This window comes from Phoca vitulina, unplaced genomic scaffold (genome assembly GCF_004348235.1).
Source record: "Phoca vitulina isolate PV1807 unplaced genomic scaffold, GSC_HSeal_1.0 scaffold22, whole genome shotgun sequence".
In the NCBI taxonomy this organism is placed as follows: Eukaryota; Metazoa; Chordata; class Mammalia; order Carnivora; family Phocidae; genus Phoca; species Phoca vitulina.
Window position 1 is genome coordinate 45,507,399 of NW_022589725.1, and position 24,200 is coordinate 45,531,598.

Sequence of the window (24,200 nt, forward strand, 5' to 3'; positions counted from 1 at the left end):
GAGTTCTCTCTTGTTAACCGGGTAAGGCTTTGGGAAGTAGCCTCTGAAGTCAACATTTACTTGTAGACTCCAATCTACTCTTGATCCAAGAGGGAAAAGTTCCGGAAACAGTTTTGATTTCAGATTTGGAGTCCTTTTTTAAAAAATTGAGATGTGTAAAACAATATTTGAGACCAACCATATTTTACTTATTTTCAGGCAGTAGCAAAGTACCCATGAATAAAATTGCTTATACGCCCAAGGCGGTAGTTATTTATATAATTATAATGACCTTCGAAACAACTAGATACTTTTCTTTTGTCTTGACTTGAAATCAAAGGAGGAAGAATAATTCTTAAGAAGTATTGCTTGTTACACTGAGGTAAGGAGAAATGTTTTTCCACCCATTCTGGTCATGTATTCCCTGGTGATAATAAGGGACTTGTGTTTCTGCCATTTCTCTGGCCTCTAATGCAGAGAGAACGACCATCATTCCTTATTTTAGGAATGCAGTGCTTAGCTAGGAAAAGTAGGCAATTGTCTGTTTTTCCGTGGACTTTTTGTTAAGTTAGGCAGTCAGGTGGTTTTTCTAATTTTATAGGAAGCCTATGTTTAGTATTAAATCAGGTTTCTTAGCTAATAGGAATCAGGGAGGGTAGGCACACCCATTTCAGCACCACTCATTTGGACAAGTTATGTAAGCTTGTTGAACTTAGTTTGTTCCTCCTCAGGGGAAAAAAAAAAAGAATGAGGATAAAAATAACTGCTGTTATTCAACATCATTTACTATCTCAAAATCCTTACCCCCAACCTACTGAGGCAGGGACATTATTATCTTGTGTGTAGTGCTGTAGGGTTAATGGCTTTCATGCATTATTTAACTAATTTTTATTGGGTGCCTACTCTGTGCTAAATAAAGATGCAGTGATGAATTAGACACAGTTCTTCCCCTCAAGGCACACCAAGGTTTTGGCACATGAACATGACCAACAGGTGCTCTTCCTGTGAGCAGTTGTTTGACTTTGAATGCATAAAATATCAAACATCTTTCACACCGTCTCCGTATTGCACAAGACCCATTCCTGCTGCATTCCTTCTCACTCTTTGTTCACTTTCTTGGCATGTTTATGGACTTGAACAGAACTATCAGAGACTAAAAGAGCTGTGCTCATTGCCAAAAAATGTTTTTCTTGTAAGTTAAAATAAAAGATTGTGCTCTGAAACAAAACACAAGTGTTTAAGGAGTATCATGAAAGACATGAAAACGACTCTGGCTTCAGACTTGTGAGGGTCAGCATGAAAAACACTGACTTTATAGATTTTTATTTTAAAGTACAAAATATAACCCAAAACTTACTACACTTGCATACTTTGTACAATAGAACATTACTCTCTACATTTGAGGGTTATGCTATGGCAATTTATGTTACTTAAATAGTAGTTGTTACTCCTAGTAGAAAAAGTGCCCCATGGGCCTTTGTCTTGAGTTCTAGAGCATGTCCTTAATTTTGGCTAGATTCTAACATGCCTAAGAAATAATTAGAAATTATTTTCCTTATGAAGCTCAATGTTAAGGATTTAGATAAAGCATGGTTATTCATTTATACTCAAAGACTCTATATAAAGGCTGTGTATACACATATAGATTGTCTTTAGGGCCATCTCTCATGACCTGGATAGAACTGGTTTAACTTTCGAATTTAAACAGTGGACTCCTTAGCACAAAGTAGCTCACACTTTCATGTCAGTGGGCTCAGAACTCTGAGCCCTACACCTCTACAAAGCATTCACCTTTTTTTCCTTGGAATTTTTGATGCTCAAAAATCGCATCTAAGATACACACACACACACACACACACACACACATATACTTAATTCTTAGCTGTTTATTCCATCTCTCAAACTATGTTGCATCCTGTTGTTTTTTGAGGAAACATGAATGAAAAACACACCTAAACAATACATACACACACACACATACCCTTAAAATTCTCAAAGTCACTTTTGTTCTGCCTTAGATATAAAGGATCTGTAAATAACTGGGGACACCTCAAAATTCAAGTCTTTGCTGGCTAGGTCCAAAACATAGTTTACATAGAAACGTTGGCCAGATCTGGCCCACTGCCTGTTTTTGTATGGCCCACGAGCTTAGGATGGATTGTACATTTTTCGGTGGTTGGAAAAAAATTAAAAGAAGCATATTTCATGACATAATAAAAATTACATGAAATTCACATTTCACCATCCATAAATGAAGTTTTATTGGAACACAGCCAAGCTTATTTGCATGTGTTGTCTCTGGTAGTTTCTTGCTACAGTGACATTACATCCTTGATGTAGTGCTAAGATAAAGAACCCTTGGGACGCCTGGGTGGTTCCGCCCTTTTAAGTGTCTGCCTTCGGCTGAGGTCATGATCCCAGTGTCCTGGGATCAGTCCCGAGGCAGGCTCCTTGCTTAGCAGGGAGCCTGCTTCTCCCTGTGCCTGCCGCTCCCCCTGCTTGTACTCTCTCTGTCTCTCTCTCTGTCTCTCTCTCTGACAAATAAATAAAATCTTAAAAACAACAACAACAACAACAACAAAACCTTGATCTTTCCCTGTTCCTTTAAGTTATGCATCTACCCTTCCCACTCTTCCACGTCCCAGTTAGATTTACCTGGATAAAGTCAGGTCTGTGTCAATCTTTCTTTTTTTTTAAGTTTTTTTTTTTTTTTTAATTTCTTTATTTGACAGAGAGATAGCACAAGTAGGCAGAGCGGCAGGCAGAGGGAGAGGGAGAGGTAGGCTCTCTGCTGAGCAGGGAGCCCGATGCGGGGCTCGATCCCAGGACCCTGGGATCATGACCTGAGCCGAAGGCAGCCGCTTAACCGACTGAGCCACCCAGGCGCCCCAGGGCTGTGTCAATCTTGAAATGAGTATGAAGAAAAGAAAAAATACTTTGAAGTTTGTATCCTTACATGAAATTGACTGGATGCAGCAGTGAGAAGTTACTTGTTAGAACCTCTTTGTGCTGTCCTTTCCTGCCCTTTTTCTGGTGGAACTGGACAATCAGGAATAGGAGAAAGTGCAAAGAAAAGTAACCCTTACTTTCTGGTTATTAAGTAAACGTTCTGAGCTCCTATCTTTCTAGATATAGGATATAATCATTTAGTAGTGGATATGTCCTTGACTTGGCTTCAGAGCAGAAAACTCAAATCATATGTTCCCGAATAATACATTACCATTGATTGAGCCCTTGTTATGGGTCAGGCATTCTATTAAGAATTCTCATGTTTGAGAGTTTGGGGTGGGGGGGCGGTTATTTGTTTTTTAACTCACAATTCAATAAGGAGGAAGAAGAATGTAAAGTTAGAAGAGGTGATCATCCTTATTAACCAGTTCCTGACCTTGATTGACATATGTTAGTGCTCTGAGTTCAGTTGAGTTTGGAGTAGGTCAGTTTAGGATGTGCATTTCCTTGCATAACTGTTTTGTAGTTTATCATTTCTTCACCTGTCTTTTGGATGAAAAACGAATGTGCATATTTTAATTTTAGAAATATAGTAGACAGTTGGGATAAAATTGCAGCTTTGCCATTTTTGTCTATTCTTACTATTTAATGGTTCAGTGAGAGCACGTTTAATCTTCCTAACAATGAATACATCACACAATTAATAACAGTTTTTTTTCCTCTGTGGTACACAGAGTTATCAGTTTGCCAGGGTTGCTTTTTAAAAGGTAGTAAGTTGTGCTTTCTTACCTGTGTTTAAGAGTGTAATACAGACAAACACATGTACTAGAATATTATTCAGCTGTGAAAAAGAAGGAAATCTTGCCACAACATGGATAGACCTTGAGGGCATTATGCTGAGATAAGTCAGAGAAAGACAAATACTGTATGATCTCTCTTATATGTGGAATCTAAAAAAAAAAACTCAGCTTGTGAAAACAGAGTAGAATGGTCGTTACCAGGGCCGAAGGGGTGGGTGAATTGAAGAGATGTTGTTTTAAGGGTGTAGACTTGCAACTAGTAGATAAATAAGTTCTGGAGATCTAATGCCCAACATAGTGACTATAGTCAACACTACTGTATTAAACACTTCAAAGTTGCTAAGAGACTAGAACTTAACTGTTCTCAGCACATAAAGGAAGTGATAATTATGTGACATGGTAAAGATGTTAGCTAAAGCTACTGTAGCAATGATATTGCAATATATAAATGTATCAAACCAACAGGTTGGGTTGGCTACCTCAAACTTACATAATGCCAGTTGTATCTCAATTACACAGATATTTTTTTTTTAAGATTTTATTTATTTATCTGACAGAGACACAGTGAGAGAGGGAACACAAGCAGGGGGAGGAGTGGGAGAGGGAGAAGCAGGCGTCCCGCTGAGCAGGGAGCCCGATGTGGGACTCGATCCCAGGACCCTGGGATCATGACCCAAGCCGAAGGCAGATGCTTAATGACTGAGCCACCCAGGTGCCCTACACAGATGTTTTTAAAAGACTAAAATCCACAAGTATTTATATTGTAATAATTGGTTTTATAGGCATACCCCTCCTCAACCTTCTCGCTTACCTGTCCCTCTCCTATGCCCCCCCCATTAATAGAGAGGATTTTCCAAGCCCAGAGGCCTTGCCTTACTTCTTCTGTATCTCTAGCATCTACCATAGTACCTAGTAGGTCATCACTGTCCAGTATCTATTCCTCATTGAATGAGTGAAGAAATGAGAAACTAAAGTGGCTTAGCAGTACCTCTTTTATATCTACCAAAGTATCATGATCAAAACATCATGGTCATTTTGTTTTTCATTAGTTTTGGGAAACTTCTTTTCTGAAGGGGAGTATGTTTTCTTTGTTACCAAAGAAATACAAAAAATATTTCTTTATAGTTTAGAAAGTATATGCTGAAATTAAAAATAGCAATGTTAATGCTTAAAAATTAGCTGTATGAAAGGAATTGTTAAAAGGAGTGAAAAGTCTTTAGATAAAGATCCCTTTTCTGTTTTTCTGTATAGCTGAAGACATTTTGGAATGAACCTCAACTTCAGCAGAATCAGTTTGTGAATTTGTTGTCAATACACATAAAGTTTTCTAAATGATTTACCATGACAATTAAATACCAAGATTTTAACCATTATAATTGCTTTCCTATTGGTTTAAAACACACAAAAAATGTTAAAGTATCAGTTATAAATCACTTATTTTAAAAAACAGCAGTTGACTAAAATTTACACCTTACCTATATTATTTGGATAGATGCTGTTAAAATGAAACATTTATTTTTTATATATTTATGTATAAAAATATGTATTTTGGAAACACAGCCATTTATTGTGTATCTGTGAGACCCAGTGACCATTCTGTGATTAAAACCAACTTTGGACACAAGTATTCTCCTATAGAATATCTACTTTTAGAAATAAACGTGTTTTCACATAAATATACAATTCCTTAAGTTTTTTGGGTTTTTTTTTTTTTTTAAAGATTTTATTCATTTATTAGAGAGAACATGAGCCATGGGGAGGAGCAGAGGGAGAGGGAGATAATCTCCAGACGACTCCACACTAAGCGCAGAGCCTGATGTAAGGCTCGATCCCACTACCCTGAGATCATGACCTGAGCTGAAACCAAGAGTCGGACACCTAACCCTCTGAGCCACTCCAGTGTCCTTCAAGTTTTTTTAAGATTTTATTTTTAAGTAATTTCTACACCGAGTGTGGGGCTCGAACTTAAGGTTCACATGCTCTTCTGACTGAGCCAGCCAGGCACCCCCAACTCCTTAAGTCTTTTTAATTGTTATGTTAGTTTCATAGAACTGCTGTAACAAAGTACCATAAACTGGGTGGCTTCACACAGCAAATTTACTGTCTAACAGTTCTGAAGGCTAAAAGTGAGAAATCATTGTGTCAGCAGGGCCTGCTTCCTCTGAAACCTGAAGTTGAAAGAATCCTTCCTTGCCTCTTCTAGCTTCTGGCTTTTGCCGGCAATGCTTATTTACTGTTTGGCTTATAGATGTATCGTTCCAGCCTCTACCTCTTTAATGACTGTCTTCTCCATATGTGTCCATTTCTTCACGTGATATTCTCCCCTGTGGGTGCGTCTTATCTGTGTGTCTCCTCTCCTCTTTGTAATAGTACATCAGTCATCTTAATTGTATCTGCAAAGATTCTGTTTCCAAATAAGACCCTATTCACGGGTACCGGGGGTTAGGACATCAACATATCTTTTGGGGGGACAGAATTCAACCCATAGTAGTGGTCTGTTCATACAGTAGTGTATAAAGATTAAAAATCATTCTGGTGGGGGGCACCTGGGTGGCTCAGTCGTTAAGCATCTGCCTTCGGCTCAGGTCATGATACCAGGGTCCTGGGATCGAGCCCCACATTGGGCTCCCTGCTTCGGCGGGAAGCCTGCTTCTCCCTCTCCCACTCCCCCTGCTTGTGTTCCCTCTCTCGCTGTCTCTCTCTGTCAAATAAATAAATGGAATCTTTAAAAAAAAAAAAAAATCATTCTGGTGGGACACCTGGGTGGCTCAATTGGTTAAGCGTCTGCCTTCGGCTCAGGTCATGATCCCAGGGTCCTGGGATCGAGTCCCACATCGGGCTCCCTGCTCCGCGGGGAGCCTGCTTCTCCCTCTGCCTCTGCCTCTCTCTCTTTCTGTCTCTCATGAATAAATAAATAAAATCTTTAAAAAAAATAGAAATAAAATAAAATAAAAAATAAAAATCATTCTGGTGTGCAGTTTTTTAAGAAACAGCTTTATTGAGGTTGAATTAATGAATCTCAATGAAGTGCACAATTTTAATGTGCAGTTTGATCAGTTTTGACAAGTATACACAGTGATACCCTCACCACAATCAAGATAATCACGATCATCATCCCCAAAGTTTCCTCATGCCCATTTATAATCCTTCCCTGCATCCCTAGGGACTTTGATCTGCTTTTTGTCACTCTAGATTACTTTGTATTTTTTAGACTTTCATATAAATAGAATCATACAATAATGTTTTCTTTGTTTGAACTGGCTTTTTAACTCAGCATACTTATTTTGAGATCCAGCCATGTTGTTGCCTGTATCAGCAGTCCATTCCATTGTATCCTTGAGTAATGTTCCATTTTAGGGACATGTTATAATCTGTTTAGCCAGTCACTTGGTTGACATTTGAGTTGGTTCCAGTTTTTGGCTATTACAAATAAAGCTGCTGTGAACATTCTTGTACAAATTCTTGCAGGGACATGTGCTTTCATTTCTCTTGGGTGGAATGATTGGTTTTGGGTAGCTTATGTATATTAAATTTTTAGGTTAAGTGGCCAACTCTTGATTTCAGCTTAGGTCATGATCTCAGGGTCCTCTGGCTCCATGCTCAGCAGGGAGTCTGTCTCAGGATTCTCGCTTTCCCTCTCCCTCTGTCCCTCCCTGCCCACGCGTGCTCTTTCTCTCTCTCCCAAATAAATAAATCTTTTTTTTTAAGTATTAAAAAAGAAATGTCTAAACTCCTTTCCAAAGAGGTTGTACCATTTATATTCCCACCAGCAGTGTTTGAGGGTTCCATTTCTCCCCATTCTCACCAACACTTGGTTTGGTAAATTTTTTTTCAATCTTAACCATTTTGAGGGTGGGTAGTAGTGTCTCATTGTGGTTTTAATTTGCATTTTCTTAATGACTCATGTAGTTGAGCATCAGTTCATACGCTTATTTGCAATCTGTGTATCTTTGGCAAAATGTTCAATTTTCTTGCCCATCTTTTATTGGGATGTTTCTAAGTTTTAACAGTGTTTGCTATATTCTACGTATAAGTCTTTTGTTAGATAAATATTTTGCAAATGTCTCTTCCCAGTCTGTGGCTTATCTTCTCATTTTTATAAGTTTCTTTTGAAAAGCGGAAGTTTTTTTATTTTGATACTTTATTGATTTTTTTCTGTTTATAAAGTTTGTGCTTTTTGTGTCCTATTTAGAATCTTTCCCAAACCCACAGTCAGATTATTAATACATATGTCCCATATAAATATAAACTCATTAATTATTTTTAGAAATCATCTTGGCCTTTCATACCATTTAGTGCTTTTCTGGCTATATGGTAAGTGCTTCACAGCCTCTGAATCCTCACAATAATCCTGTGAGGTGCTGCGTATTTCCCCCTTTTCACACAGATGGGAAAGGAAAGGACTTTAGAGACACATGCTTGGTAATTTGGGCAGTTGGGATTTGAACCCAGGGCCACACCCATTTGTGTCTTGTGTTTAAAGTCTGAGCTCTTAACCACAAAACTTAGGCTTCACTTAGGTTTTAGAGTTAAGTTTTCTTATGTGGAAGTTTTGAATATATTTGATCATATCTTAAAAGTTAAAAATTTACCATTGAACATAAAAGTAAAGGTTAACCTCCTGTGCTTGCCTGTGGATAGTAAGATTGAAACAAAAATGGAATTTTTCTGCCTCTTCTTTGTAGCAATTTGCCAGAGAAAATATCCAGGTTTAAAAAACTAAAAATACTACATTTATATGTCATAACGAATATATTCCTTAAAATTGAACATTACAAGAATATCCAAGTTTTTATTTTTGCCAACAGTATTGTCCTCCTGCCCCTGGCAAACAGAGTGAGACGGGAACCAGACTGAGATAGAAAGCTACGATGAATCATTGCATGTAGGATGTTGACTTATGTTTGACAGCTGCTGCTGCCAACTTTAGTTTTTAATTCTGATATGCAGAGTTTGTTGGGACAAAACTGAAATTCTGCAGTGTTTTGGAAAATTTCAGTAACATTTCCAGGTGCTGGAAAATATATTCTTTGTTTCATGGTTACAACTAATGGCAATAATCTTGGAAGTATCTGATATAAACTGATGTACAGGTATTTTAAACAATGAGGTTTTATAAAAGTTTAGCCAGTTTAAAAGATAACAATTTTCCTAGATCTAGAATCATTGTTTCTGTGGCAGTCAACAAATACCTTTAAAATGGATTCAACTGGAAGTAGTAGGTATTCAGCACCACTTGTAATTTTGGCTTTTCTCAATATAATGTACTTTATTTAAAGGATGTATTGCTAGGTTGTGAGTTTCCCACATTAGTAGGTAAAATATATTTGTCTAGGCATTCTTGGTTCAGTCTACATTTATTAAGGTCCTACTGTGTGCCAGGGAAATGGGGTTATGAAGTTGATGAAAACATTCATTATCTACTAACATGGAACCCTGTGTATGGTGGAAAAAACAGACATACAGGGATAATTAAAAGGTGTTATATATAGAGAGAGGAATAGCTGTGACGCTGTAAGATCAGAGTGCATTAGTTACGTATTACTGAATAACAAATTACCCCCAAACTTAGGGGCAACTGGAGGTGACACATTTATTTGTAAAGGGCCAAATAATAAATATTTTAGGTTTTGCATACCACACGTTCTGTGTCACAACTACTTAACTCTGCTGTTGTAGTGTGAACACAGCTGTAGAAAATGCGTGAAGTGAATGAGTGTAGCTGTGTGTGTTCCAATAAAACTTTATTTACAGAAGCATACAGTGAGCCACATTTGGCCTATGGGTACTGATTTACTGACTGCAGGCTTAAAACAATGAGCATTTGTTATCTCACACTTTCTGTGAGTGAGGAATCCAGGTCTTCATTCAGTGACTTTGACTCAGGGTCTTCTGTGATACTGCTGTTGAGCTTTCAGTCAGGGCTGTAGTCTTCTCAAGGCTCAAAGGGGGTGGGGGGTGGTGATCCAGAAGAGGGAGAGAGCTCAGGAGGGCAGCCACAGTCTTTTTATAACCAAATCTCAGAAATGACTTACCGCTTTCATTAGAAGGAGGTCAGGAAGTCCAGCCTACTACACTGCAGATGAGGGGGTTCCACAAAGGTGTTAATACTGTTAAAAACAATATCCAGTGACACTTGTTAAACAACAGTAAGGCAGATATTCAGGATCGAGATTAAGTACAGGGACCACTGCAGTGAGGTTTCCCACTGGGGGAGAGAGATGGGGCTCAACTCCAAATACAGTGAGGAAAAGTGGGATTTATAGAGAACAGAGTAGGGGTCAGTGGATGGAGAATTAAACATCACAGGTTAAGGGGGGATGCTATTACAGTATTAATGATTATATCCCCTATGCTATACTTTTCATCCCTGTGATTTATTTTACCACTGTAAGTTTGTACCTCTTAATCCCCTTCAACCTTTTTGGCCATCACCCTCTCCCCCAGCAGCCATCATTTTGTTCTCTATATTTATGTAGTCTCTTTCTGTTTTTTATTTGTTTATTTGTTTTTTAGATTCCACATATAAGTGAAATTATATGGTATGTCTATTTCTGTCTGACTTAATTTCACTTAGCATAATACCCTGTAGGTCCGTCCCTGTTGTCACAAATGGCAAGATTTCATTCTTTTTATGGCTGAGTAATATTCCAGTATAAAATATACATAGCACATCTTCTTTATCCATTCATATGTTTTTTAAACTAGTGTTTTTGTTTTCTTTGGGTAGATACCCAGAAGTGGAATTACTGGGTCATATGGTAGTTCTATTTTTAATTTTTTGAGGAACCTCCATACTGTTGCCTAGAATGACTGCACCAGTTTACATTCCCACTAACCGTGCACGAGGGTTCCCTTTTCTCCACATCCTTACCAACAATGATTGTTTCTTGTCCTTTTGGTAACAGCCATTCAGATTGGTGTAAAGTGATACTACATTGTGGTTTTGATTTCCCCTGATGTTTAATAAGGTTGAGCATCTTTTCATGTGTTTTTTGGCCACCGGTTTGCCTTCTTTGGAAAAATGTCTATTTGATACTGGTAAGTTTTGTGGCCACCATAATCAACTGTGCAATTCAGCAGAAACTTACTACTGTCACCTTTGTACATCTTTATATTGCCATCTGCTATTATAACTACTTAAAGAAGGCATTGTTGAATGGTACTGAGATGAAATGGTATGTTTTATTATCAAAATTCTGATTGCTTAGGGTTGTAATGGGAATGAAAAAAATGACAGTATTATAGGGAAGAAGCATGAATATGCATGGAACTAGAAATGGGCCACAGCTTATGTGTGTGCTACTCATTTGTAATGTTTCAGCCATGTTTGAGGGGGAAAAGAAGGACTTACAGGATTGTTCCCAGGCAAGATGCTTCTCTATGAATGAGCGTAGGGTGATCTTCTGAGCTGTATATAGAGAAATAGCAACTGAGATTGATCAACTCAATTACCAGTTAAAACTGGTATATACCAATGAGTTAACTTTCACTCATAATAGAAGTGGTAAAGTATCAGACCATTTCAGAAAACCAGTCCATGTTTTGAGCTTCGATTTTTACAGGAACAGACAAAAAACAAAAACAAAAACAACAAAAAACAGGTATCTGAGAATCTCAGGAATGGAATAGAAGGTCCAGTCAGAAGGTTTTAAAAGAATCATCTTTTCCAGACAGGGACAGGATTTCCCTGGGCACTGTGGTGTACAGAACAAAAGCAGTGATGCTCTGTGGAAGTGATGAGAAGGAAAGGGGCGGGATGGCTAGACCGGATTCTTTGCCTGAACCTTCCCCCGGTCCTGCGGCAGCTGCTGAGGCATCTCCGCCTGATATGAAAACTAGCCTGCTCACACGTAAGAGTCTGTCATTTTGAAACAGTGGAAGTCAAGCATCTTTGTACTGAGCCTCCTTCAAAATTTACTGTGCTACATTACATCCCAGTAGGAAATAAGAGCTTAAATATATATTATGGTTACATGCTAAAGAATTTATGGATATGATGTGATATGATGGTGGAATTTGCTTCAAAATATTTTATGGTTGAAGAATAGATAAATTGGTCATGGTTTGAGAACTTTTTGCATTAAGTTGGATTTAATGGGATTCATTTCACTATTCTCACTAGTTTAATATGTGCTTGAAATCTTCAGTAATTAAGTTTATAATTGTTTGATATGTATCATGATAAGTGACACAATTTTATTTTTTTAAGCATTCTTTCTTTTTTTTAAGATTTTATCTATTTATTTGAGAGAGAGAGAGCACGAGCCAGGGGGGAGGGGAGGGGTAGAGGGAGAGGGAGAAGCAGACTCCCCTGCTGAGCAGGGAGCCTGATGCGGGGCTGGATCCCAGGACCCTGGGATCATGACCCAAGCCGAAGGCAGAAGCTTAACCTACTGAGCCACCCAGGCGCCCCAAGTGACACAGTTTTAACTTTTCCCTCCTCATACGTAATTATCACATTAGAATTTATCACTTACTGGGCTTATCAGTGGTTGTGCCTAATCAACATCTATAACAATAGTCTGTCAGCTACTTGCCTGTCAGTGACATATAAACCCAACCAGGATATCAGCATCTGTGGCTCTGGCATGTGTAATTTGGAGGTTTGGTGGGAGGAGGAGGGTGGAAAGAGATAGGAGCCCCTTACCTTAACTAGGATGTCTGCCTATGGTAATTATTAAGCCTTTTACAATTTGTATCAAAAGAGATTGGATTGAGCATCTCATTTACAGCTCTTACCTCCATGGCAAAGATGGATTTGTTTCATTTGTGGGACAGTTTATGTTTACTTTGAAAATAAAAACTTGGCCAGTAGAATGTAGGCCATTTAAGATAGCTTTTGGAGCCTGGGTTAGCAGAGACCAGGTCCAATATCTGGTATCACGGCTTAGTCATTGACTTTTGCAAGTCACTTATTTTTAGGAGCTTGAGTTTCTCCATTTGCCAACTGAATAATATTAACAGATTTAGAGTTTTTCAAGGAAGGTTTATTGTATTTCATTTTGGATATCAAATCCATTTTTACTGTTTGGGAAGACACATCTATTTGCAAAGCAGAAACATTTGTAAAGAGAAACAAACGTTCTGCTTTGCTTCCTGAGTACCTGGTATTAGTAATTTGTTGGAATTCACCTGACTTCTCTCCCTTGAAAGACATCTTGTTGGGGCGCCTGGGTGGCTCAGTCGTTAAGCGTCTGCCTTCGGCTCAGGTCATGATCCCAGGGTCCTGGGATCGAGCCCCGCATCAGGCTCCCTGCTCTGCAGGAAGCCTGCTTCTCCGTCTCCCACTCCCCGGGCTTGTGTTCCCTCTCTCGCTGTGTCTCTCTGTCAAATAAATAAAATCTTAAAAAAAAAAAAAAAAAAGACACCTTGTTAAAAGTTAAGTGCTGGAGCCACTTAAAATGTGCAAGATTCTCAGGGCGCGCCTGGGTGGCTCAGTCAGTTGGACATCTGACTCTTGATTTTGCCTCAGGTCATGATCTCAGGGTCCTGGGATTGAGCCCCGCCTGGGGCTCTGTACTTAGAGTGGAGTCTGCTTGAGATTCTCCCACCCCCTCTGCCCCTCCTCTCTCTTTCTCTCTCTCTTTCTCAAATAAATAAATAAATATTAAAAAAAAAAAAAGTGCAAGATTTTCAGAAAGTATAATGAAATCAAGAAAGAATACCCAAGGGAGCATGTACTCAGAATTCTCATGGTTCGGGACAGTTTGTTCTTTGCCAGGCAGTGCCAGACCTTATGGCACGAAATGATGTTTAGGGTCGAATGAATGGTAAATGAGCTGAAAAGCCTCCGGCTTCTTTCTCTGCCTCTTCAGTCTTGAAAATATAAGAGGGAATGCAAATGTTACTAAAGAACCAAAATGTGAATCACGGTCTGACTGTCTGAAACTGCTTCTACAGAGCTAAAAGTGAGCCCCTTGGGTTATGGCCTCTGGGCTCTGTAATAATGACTCAGGCTGTCTCCATTTACGTGGAAACATGAAATAAAAGGGAAGGTAAACTGGCTTGTTCATGTGTGTTTAAGCAGTTTGCCTAGAGGCAATCTGCACCTGCATAGCAAGTAAACAAATTGATTTCTGGATGAGAAAACACTGACATTACTTTATGAGCCATTATGATACTGAGCACTAATTATATTTGTGCTCAGGGTAATAAACTGTACCACATGATTTTCCCCCTCATCCCTTCCCCCTTTGTCCCTGAGAGCATTCATGCATCCCTTATGACTTGAATATTTATCATGACAACAGTGTAGAATTTGGGTTTTGCCCTTTTAAAATGTTAACTGTTCTTCTGTCCCTTCACTTTTGCCAGCATCTTAACTTTTAGTGATTGATTTGGTGTTTGCTTCTCATTTACCCTTTTAACACAGAATTATTTCCTTTACTTCAGAGCAGTTTTATCTGAAAGGATAAAACTGTTTCTTGAAATAATCATGTGGTCATTTGTCTCTACTAGTTTGGAATATGGCTGTCTGTGCAAGAGTAGAAATTACTACCCCTTTTAAGAGGCAGATCCTTGACTTTTGATGCAGCTGTCACAGACAGGATCATTTGAGGACTAGACAGCTCGTTGACTTATATTCAGACTATATGGTTTTATTAGTTTATGGGAACCATTCTCAGCATTTCATCATTGCATTTGCTTTCCTACTTAGATTCCAGGCTGTTTGAGAACTCAATTATTTTGCTCTATTGTCCCAGCTTAGAATTTGACCTGGTGCCAAGTTAGTTTTGATGACATTTTGCTTGCTTATTTATGCCATGAAAAGAGATTGTTCTGTTTTACGTGTTGCTATGCTCAGTTAAAGGTTTGGGTAGACACAGTCATCCAAGTACACGTTTGCTGTCCTAAACTGAAACCCTTGGCATCAGTTCTGTTTGTAAAAGGGTTAGAGCAAGAGTCTCCATGTCCTGCGGTCAGGAAGGTTTAAGTTTTATTTAACATGATTTAAGTAATTAAATATTAAAAGACAACACACATGCATGGGTGCACATGCACATGTGTAAACCCCAATTATAAAAGCAACTGAAATAGTCTTTGTGAGCTTGATGGTATTGTTTCTCTCCCAAGCCTTTTTCTTGATTTTTCTCTTATACATTGTTCTTTACAAATAGTATTTCTGGAAGGTTTGTGGTTGGGGTGGGAACTGGATGATGTCTCTAGCCTCTTTGTGGCAGATAGAGGAGGAGGGAGCAGCGTCCTCAGGGAGTCCTGCAAGAATGGGGAGGGGGGAAGGCAGGCTGAACAAAGACAGCTCTTGTGAAGTTGGTCCAACACTAGCCCGTTGAGGGTTGCAGACAGCTGCTACCAGGATGTCTGTAAAGGGAAGGGAAAGAAGGACCTCAGGGCTGCTCCGCTCCCTGTCGCGGCTGCTGCCATGTTTCACACAGCATTCACAGTTCAGTGACTCCCGTTCATTGTTTGTGCCCACCATTCAGTTCAGCTTTCGTATATATGGGGAGTGAAAGCAAGGTAGATGATGAGATAGAAGAGATAATAATAAGGTAATGTATCATCTCTTAAAAGCGCATTTTATGACAGAAGTTGTTTTGAATATTATTGTATTACATTTTAGATTTTGCCCGATCCCCTCAGAAAATGTGGAAGCTCAGAAACGTGGGACAGGCCTTGGAGACCTCGCAGGGCTGGCTTGCAGGCCCTCCTGGAACTGTGCTGGCTGTAGCCACAGATGGGCTCTTTGTGTGACCACCCCTGCAGAGCTGCACACGAGTCAGTGTTAAGCGGTGCATATGGTCCTTTTCACCACAAGTATTCTGAAATTGAGGGACTGTTTAGGAAGCAGGCTGCTGCTTAGGTATTACACAGCAAGACTCTCATGACTCTGAGGAAAACAGGAATAGCGGTGACCAAGGAGACCTGTATAACACTCACAGCAAGTAGCACAGAATACCCCACAGCCACGTGAGCGGGTACATAGTACATGCTCAGGAAGCTTGCAGTTCTTATCATCAGCCTCCTTACAGTCTTGAAGATGAGTGAGAGCTTACTGAAGGTTAACGTAGGTTCCTTTCTTCTCCTCTTTTGTTTCTTGAGGGCTGAAACGGAGGTATGTCCCCTTCTTTGCCTCTTTCCTGGGTTAATACCTAGTGTGAAAATATTAGAAGAACCCAAATTGACTGGTCCTCAGACATGCCCCTTGTACCAGAGAGTGCTCATTGGAAGGGATGCCTGCTCTGTACTGGGGAGGTGAGGGAGAGTGGGGGCTGCCTTATCCTCTTGCCCCGAGTTGAATGATAAGTCTATTCTTGGAGAAACAGAGTGAGGTCGACTGGCTTGAACTCCCTTCTAACTTGCCATTTTACTATGCTGCACTTTTTTATGTTATAATCCACTCCTCCCATCCCTTTCTATTTTTTCTTTTTTCATTTTATGCTACAAAGCTTTATTTACATAGTTCTTCAGAATATATTTCAGTTGTTCACCCACTATTCTAAGTGTGAAATGGTATCAAATAGAGGAGATTTACAGGAAAGCATAAAAGAGAAAAAACAATTCTACAATTTAATATATACAGTATCATTAGCGGTTATTATTTTTACAGTTTTCTTTTGAGGATAATCCACTGAATTTTTCTGCCATTGACATTTCAGGGTGAAGTTGTCTTTAAGAGCAGATTTCCACAGAGAATCAAGAGTATAACAGTCCAATATATTTTACAAGTTATAGCTGACAATTTATGAGTAGCTGCAAATCATTTTTTCTCCCATTTTTTTTCAAAAGTCTTGGATGAAGAGGAATCATGACTTTCACCACTACTATAGTGGTCATATAAAGTTTTAGCAGCTTTCAAAATGGAGAATTCAAACCAACGAGTTGGCCCAGAACATACTTCATTTCTTCAGTGGTGCCCTTGGCCATCTGGTTACCTGGATGAGTTTGAATTTGAACATATGGATGTGCCAGAAGCTCAGGAATGGATATCCTCTGTTTAGGGTCCCTTATTAAACAACACTTTAACACGTCTTGAAGATCTTTCTCTGGAATATCAGGAAATTTGATTTCATGATTAGGGTTAATTATGGCAGGTAATTTAGAAATCTGATTAATTATATGCTGAAATGGTGTCTTCCCGTAAGTTGTATAGTACAAAATGCAGCCTAAGGACCAAACATCACTTTTGGGACTTATCTTTTACTTGGATTTCCCGTTCTCTCTTGAGATAGACATATATATATATATATTTTTAAGATTTTATTTATTTATTTGACAGAGAAAGAGAGAGCGAGCACAAGCAGTGGGGAGCGACGGGCAGAAGGAGAGGGAGAAGCAGGCTCTCCGCTGAGCAAGGAGCCTGACGTGGGGCTCCATCCCAGGACCCTGGGATCACGACCTGAGCTGAAGGCAGTCGCTTAACCAACTGAGCCACCCAGGCGCCCCTAGGAAGACATATCTTTGATTGCTTCTGGTGGCATATAATTAACTGTACCAACCTGAGAGTCTTTAACAATACTTGTTGTATCTGGTTGCATTTGGTTTGCAATCCCAAAGTCAATTAGCTTTAGCATTCCATCAACTATCAGAAAGTTAGCAGGTTTCAGATCACTGTGAACGATGCCATGTTGATGAATTGTGTAAACTGCCTCCAACATACTTTTCCAGTACCTTTTGCGTTCCCATGGATTGATGGATTTTTTTCTTTTTAAGCCAACTAATTAGGTCTGTATTTCCACACTCCATTACCATGTAAATGTACTGGTCCATGATTTCATAATCATAAAGTTGGATGATCTTATCACTGTGTTGTTGTAGTTTATTCAAGTAAGCGATTTCATTCCAGTAACTCTTAGTTGTTTGATTATCTGCTTCTTCTAAGTTCACATATTTTATGGCATGTATCTGTTTCTTTTCTTTTTTTTTTTTATAAATTTTATTTTTATTTATTTTTTTAAGATTTTATTTATTTGACAGAGAGAGACACAGCGAGAGAGGGAACACAAGCAGGGGAAGGGACAGAGGGAGAAGAAGGTTCCCCAATGAACAGGGAACCCGATGCAGGGCTCGATCCCAGGACCCTGGGATCATGACCTGAGCCGAAGGCAGACGCTGAACGACTGAGCCACCCAGGCACCCTGTATCTGTTTCTTTTCATTCAATATCTGGAATACCTTACTTGAGTCTCCACTTCCTATCTGCTTCAGTATGGAATACATTCTTCCTTTAACCAAAATGCATTCATTTGTTGAAGAGGGTGCTGAAATCTGTAAAGTCTGAAGTGGGGTAGCAGGTATTTGCTGCCGTTGCTGCTTGAAATAGGCAAGTTGGCTATAAGGTGTAGACAACTGACAAGCAGGTGGAAAGTCATTCTTTTCAACTGGAGTTCTGAAGCAGCTTATGTAATCATCCAAGGCACTGCTACTGGGTGTTTTACAAATAGATTTTGGATCAGTCCACTTAGGTACTGATATTGGTGGTGACTGCTTTGAAACTGAAAAGGCAGGTTGCTCAAAAGTGGTTTGTTTCTGCTCTGTATCAACTTCTCAGGATATCTTTGGAATCTGCCACTGATTTGAAGATGTAGCAGGATTCTGGTTTACACATTCTGGGTTTCTCATAGACTGCCAGTGTTTCTGCTTACTCTCTGGAACCTTTGGTTCTTGATGTTCCTTAGTTTCTTCTAATTTTGTTAGAAGGCTTGATTCAGTTTCAGTAATAAGTTCAGAACTCTTCTTATCTGACATCAGAGGTTCCTTGGAATGGATATTTTGAATAGACTTTAAATTTCTCAATTCACTGGAATCATTTCCACTTGATTTATATCCAGGCACAATCATATCTCGGCGTTCTGATCCAGACATCTGTCTTCTTGTAAGACTTGGTACAACTGAACCATCTGTCTTCCCATAATCCGGGCTACTTAGAAGGTTAACTGGGACTCTTCCAAATGGGCACGACCATTTAGCTTTGTTTGTTTCAAGGGATTTCGATGACCTATCTCTGCATCTTGAGGGGGCATGTTCTCTCCATACAAAAACCTGGCTTTCCTAGTCTGTCCTCTGGAATCACAACTGATGTTCCTATTCTGTAAATGTCCAAGTGAACTGGGGAATGATTCTTGAGCAGTCAATAGTGTAGATGCTAATAAACTCTTCTTTTCCTCCTCTGAAAGCAGCTGCTTCTTTTGAAGGTTTAAATTCCGAATGGCAATTTCCGGCATTTCCAGTGGTACTGCTCCACATTCTACAGTTTTATGAAGAAGTTGTTTACTTTTTTTGAAATTACCTTGCGATAGTTCAAATTGTACAAAAGGTATATGCACAAAAACAAATTTCTTGCAGTTTGCTCTGGCCATCTGAAAGCAGTCATGGGCATCATCCGGCTCCTGGATAGCTTTTAATTCAGCAAATCTCACTTGAATTTGAGCAAAACTCTCATTTTGGCCATATTTATCTGGAGGAAGGGCTTCAATTGCTTGACTGTAATTCAAGCTTAGCTCATCCGTAAGGGCTTCATTTTTAAATTTATTTTTAATAGCTCCCACTTTGTTCATTATAGAATCGATTGTCAATTCTCTGCCACTTAAATCTTCAGCCTCCATTTCTCATGTTTCCTGTGCCCTCCTCCTCCCGTCCCTTTCTAGCAATTTTTTTTTTTTTAAGATTTTATTTATTTGCGAGAGATAGAATGAGAGACAGAGAGCATGAGAGGGAGGAGGGTCAGAGGGAGAAGCAGACTCCCTGCTGAGCAGGGAGCCTGATGTGGGACTCGATCCCGGGACTCTAGGATCATGACCTGAGCCGAAGGCAGTCGCTTAACCAACTGAGCCACCCAGGCGCCCCTCCCGTCCCTTTCTAGTTTCAAATGCAGATTTGGTTGTTTTAAGTGAGACAGATGCCTCATATTAGATAAAGGACCAGATGCAGTCTAAGAACAGTCAGTTAAGAGTCCTGACTTTGGCCTCTCGTATTGGCCGAGGTTCAATCAGGATCCAATCAGGAGAGAAAAACCACACAGAAATTTGAAGGAGGAACGTTTAATAAAAAGATTTAAAAAGTTATTAACTCCAGCAGGGGTTTGCAGTAGTAAGGGATTGGCTAGTACAAAGTAGAGAGAAGGCTAATAGTATAGGAATAGCAGCTATATGTAGCAGCTACCACTCCAGGGCTGAAAAGAGCCAGCAAGGAGGAGCCCTCCTCCCCACCCAGGACTCACTGCTCGTGGGGACAGCAGAGAAGTTGCTCTGGTGCTGCACCAGTGAAACATGCTAGAAATCTGCACTTGTAGGAGAGCCTCCCTACAGGGGGCCACAGGGTGCTCCATTCCAGAACTGCTGAGAGTGGGGGAGGTGGGCGGTGTGGTGGTTGGAGAGGCCAGGCAGCGCAGTCAGCGTGCTGTGGGCTGCCACTCACTGCAGGAGCCAGAGGCCCCCTGCTGCAGAACCACCAGGCAAGCTGCTTGCCAACTGGCTGCTTTTGGCTGCCATGCCCACATGAGCTGGACGCTGAAGAAGCTGTGTGTGCTGCTGGAGGCTAGACCCGAGAAAGCTCTGCCCCCCAGGAGCTTGCCAAGAGAGCATGCAAGGACCCGCGTGCAAAACCCTTTCCTCCGCTCGGTCTCTCCAGCGCCCTCTGCTGAAAGGCCCCTGGGCCAGCAGGTAGAGGGAAAAGACCACTTTCCCAGCATGCCAAAAATATTCTAGTAATCTTCCATCAGGAAATGAGAGGTCTATTTGTGGTCATCATGATCATCTTCTTATATATTATTGCTGGATCCATAGACTTTGTCACTTTGAAAAGAGCTAAAGGATCTGAACAAAGAGCTTCCTACCTAACCCTGTAAGCTACTTTCAAAAACCCAGACTTCATTCTGTGACAGAGGATAGTGAGCTATATGGGGAGAGAAAAAAGCTGAAGACAGGATCCAGAAGAAGAGGAGGAATATGCAAAAGATATCTAGGAGAAACTGAAGCTCTAGCTATGTGTAGATAGCCTTATACTGACATCACTAGGTGCTCAGGCTTCCTGTGACCTTAAATCATTTCCACATCTTTTGATCACATTAATAGTAACTCTCAGTCCTGGTAGTTAAAACAGTTCCTTGTCTTTCTATATGCACTTCACAAAACTTGAAGTTAGTGAAAGAGAAGAAGCCTTTTTAAAGTTCGCAAAAAAAATTTTTTCAGTTCTTCTGCTTAATCCTATCCAGTATTTTCAAATGTTTAATGCAATAAAATATACATGAAAAATATGTTCTGTGTTAAAAATAAAACAACTGAAGAGGAAAGATACATAGATTGAAATTTAAAAGGGTTGTTTTCACTTGAATACAGCGGGGTTTTTTCTTCTCCTCCATACTGAAACTCTCATGGTTTTCTTTTACCTTATCATTGAGGAAAGTAGACCTCATGTTAATCTTATTGACAATATAAAAACTCCCATTGACTTCCTCTCCCAATTTAGCTGAAGGTCAGTGTTCAGTGAGATATCCCTGGCTGAGTCAGATTTAAAATAAGAATGTCATTTAGAGCCAGAAAGTTTGGTGCTGATGGCCATCCCAGCCATATAAGGAGCCTGTGGATTCACTGAAGGATTTCCCTGGTAAACGGGGCATTCTCTTAAGTCAACACTCTCAGCTAAAAATACTGTTCTATATTTGAAATACAGGGCTTTCTCAAATTCATCTATTTTGGTCAGGACACAAGATATCTTTTTAAAAAGATGTTTAGGGGTGAGAATATGTGTTAGTGGGTCACGGTATGAATTACAGGGAGAAATGATTTGGATAATGGAGGATCTGCTACAGAGACATTTTCCAGTGGAGATGTTTGAAAAATCAGAGAAAAATTGCCCAGCCTATGAAAGAGAATTCTAAGAATGTTTTTTCAGTTGACCAAACACTCCACTTATTTGAGCAACCGTGGGGATCTAGTGAGAGAAAGTATGTTAGAAAGCTTATAGATTTCAGACTGCAGTGATGATAGTTAAGAGAGTTCTCTTTACTGATACCAGAACATCCTGCTAAAGTACATACTAAAGCTACTCTGAGTTGTCTTGAATTTCTGGGGAGGGTGGCAGCTTACCAGCACCTCCCCAACTCTGTTGTGCAGCAACTTTTCACAAAAGGGCCAGTTTGATTAGTTGCCTACTAAAAGGGTGTTTGATGCAAAGACTCTCTAGAAGTTTTCACACCAAAGGGCTCATGGTGTTCTTGAGAAGAGCACCTCTGCAATACAGAACATGATGTGGAATCGACTAAAATCTTACCCACTCACTGAACAGGATACCCAGTGAGCCCTGTAGATGCTAAACAGATTAGTACAGGCTGGAATGCTCAGAGGGGGCTTCTTAGAGAAGACCTTGAATAGAAATTTGAGGATTGGGCAAGCTTCAGATAGGCAGAGAGTTCAGGGAAAAGGGGGGCAGTGGTATTCATCCAAAGAACTTTGTGTCCTTTTATGTCCACTCCTAGGAATAAAGATAATTCTGAACAATCACCTTGCAACAATCCTGCCTTTATTTACATTTTTATATACATTTGTATATGTATTTTACAAGGAATAGAGATCAACATGTTGCAGTGCTTATCTCTGGATGGCAAGAATATGAGTGAGTCTTCTCTGCCTTTTATAAATGCTCTGTAACAAGCTGTGTTGCTTTGGGGTTGATGGGGGTGGAGAAATTCAACTTGCCAAACAACACAGTGCAGCCCAGTGATCCTGTCTCAGAGTGCTCACACTCCCATATACATAGGGCTTCCAGAAACTGAGGCTGCTCCATTGTTCATGTCCTTTGTTAGTTTTCTGTTATTACTGATTTTGCCTTGTTGCCACACATTCTGCTACTTTCCCGATCTAATTTTGTCTCTTTCCTTCTGTAGTGGGTTGCCTTGTGGGATGAGAATGTCATCATTATTGCAGAGACAGGGTGGTGGCTAGTTGCAGACAGCAAGTCAGTGCTCTTGTGCTTCTGCCAGGGAGAGAAAGGTGCCCTAAGTCTTGAACTCTGTTGGTTTCTCTCCGCACGTGGTTCAGAATGTCTCTTAATAAAGTAGACCTGTCAGTGTCAGAGTGTCATGGAGGAGGGGGAGATACTCTAAGGAGCTTTATTTCAGTCTCATTCCTGCACCTTCCCTAGGCTCTGTGTCCTCTATACGCTGAAGTCTGTGGGTGGGTATTCGTTGGTTGAGTAATGATGGAAAATTTCTAGAGATTGTCCAGAAAGCTGTACTTCCTGAGAAGTAGGCCGCTAAGTAGGTTGTCAATACTTGGTAAATTTGTTAAGATTGAGAAACTGAACTGTAATTTGCAATAATTTGTGCCTGTTGTGGGCAAAGTATTCCTGAGCTGCAGAGCACCTTCGGGACCTGTCTTGTTTCACAGAACCGTCAGGGCACTGAGGAGAGTGGGTAGCAGCTCTCACCCGATGGCTCCTGAATAGGGACCCTTCTACTATGGGCATCAAGAATAAAACCAGGACAGTTCCAGACACCAGATGAGGAATTTTTACCTCACCTGCTTTCACTAGAAACATTATATTTTAATTGTTGATTTTAGGGTGGAAAGCGTGCCTGCAGTTTACTTCTTGAAAATTATCAACTTGAGTTTGAGTTGTGTTTCCCTCATTTTCCTTATGAGGGATATGAACACACTTCTTAAAATAGCACAAGGTTTGGGGTGCTTCTGTCTTCAACACCAAAGAGTCTCTAACTTTTAGGTGAGTTTCGTTTAAGAAGGTTTTAGAATCAGATTCAAATAACCTCTGGAGTCCCAGCCTCTGAGTCACTGCTGGGCTGGTCTGAGTATTTGGGGTAAGTGGGAGGCCCTGGGAAGGCAGTTACTGGTATATAGGGGGGTTCTTTAAGTCTGTTCTTTCCTTACTGTTAGGCAGTAATGTGTTCCCCTTATTCTCTTCGGTTGTTTCCAGCGTACAGTGACAAAGCTAGAGACCTTACTCCCTGCTTTCATCATGATCTGTAAGCAGCGCTCATACAGGCAGGTAACAAACATGCCTTTCTTTGAAGTTAGTTCAAGATGTGCATCTTATCCCTTTCTCACTCTCTTGCCTCGGTTGTAATAAATACTTTCTTTTTGCTTGTGCAATCCAGAATTAGGAAACAATTTTAACAGACAAGGCAAAATGGCATGTTAATTGCAACTCTACCCTCCCTGGGTAGAGACCTTTGTCTCTTTCCTCACTGTCTGTTGAAAGAAAACACAGTGCATTTGTCCTGGTCGCTGGGAAATGAGAAAGAACTTTCCAGCTCCATTATCTTTACTTGCATGTCATGACTGTTGTGTTTTTAATAGTAGGGGGGAAATCAGATAGTATTTTACATTTGAGTAGCGTAGGGCATCATAGTGAAAATAATTCATTTTGCATATGTTAATTTAACCACACTGTCTCAGCAATTTGAATACCCCAAGTATTCATGGAAGCCTTTAATTGAAGTTGGAGAAGCTACATTCTAGTAGTTGTTATTGCCAAGTGCTTGGCTTAGCCATCCACATAT

General features: G+C 40.0%; 2 protein-coding genes across 6 annotated transcripts in view; one reads left to right on the forward strand and one right to left on the reverse strand.

Annotated features, from left to right (window-relative positions):
• Nucleotides 1-24,200, forward strand: part of LIMS1 (LIM zinc finger domain containing 1) — a 156,836-nt gene that overhangs the window by 96,395 nt on the left and 36,241 nt on the right. The gene's annotated exons all lie outside the window — the stretch shown is intronic.
• Nucleotides 14,710-19,352, reverse strand: LOC116641647 (dual specificity protein kinase TTK-like). The gene is given in 6 exon segments (XM_032419465.1): nucleotides 14,710-16,547; nucleotides 16,550-16,914; nucleotides 17,136-17,389; nucleotides 17,391-17,591; nucleotides 17,816-18,666; nucleotides 18,669-19,352. Coding segments are annotated over 6 exon segments (2,394 nt in total). The 5' UTR covers nucleotides 19,291-19,352; the 3' UTR covers nucleotides 14,710-16,446.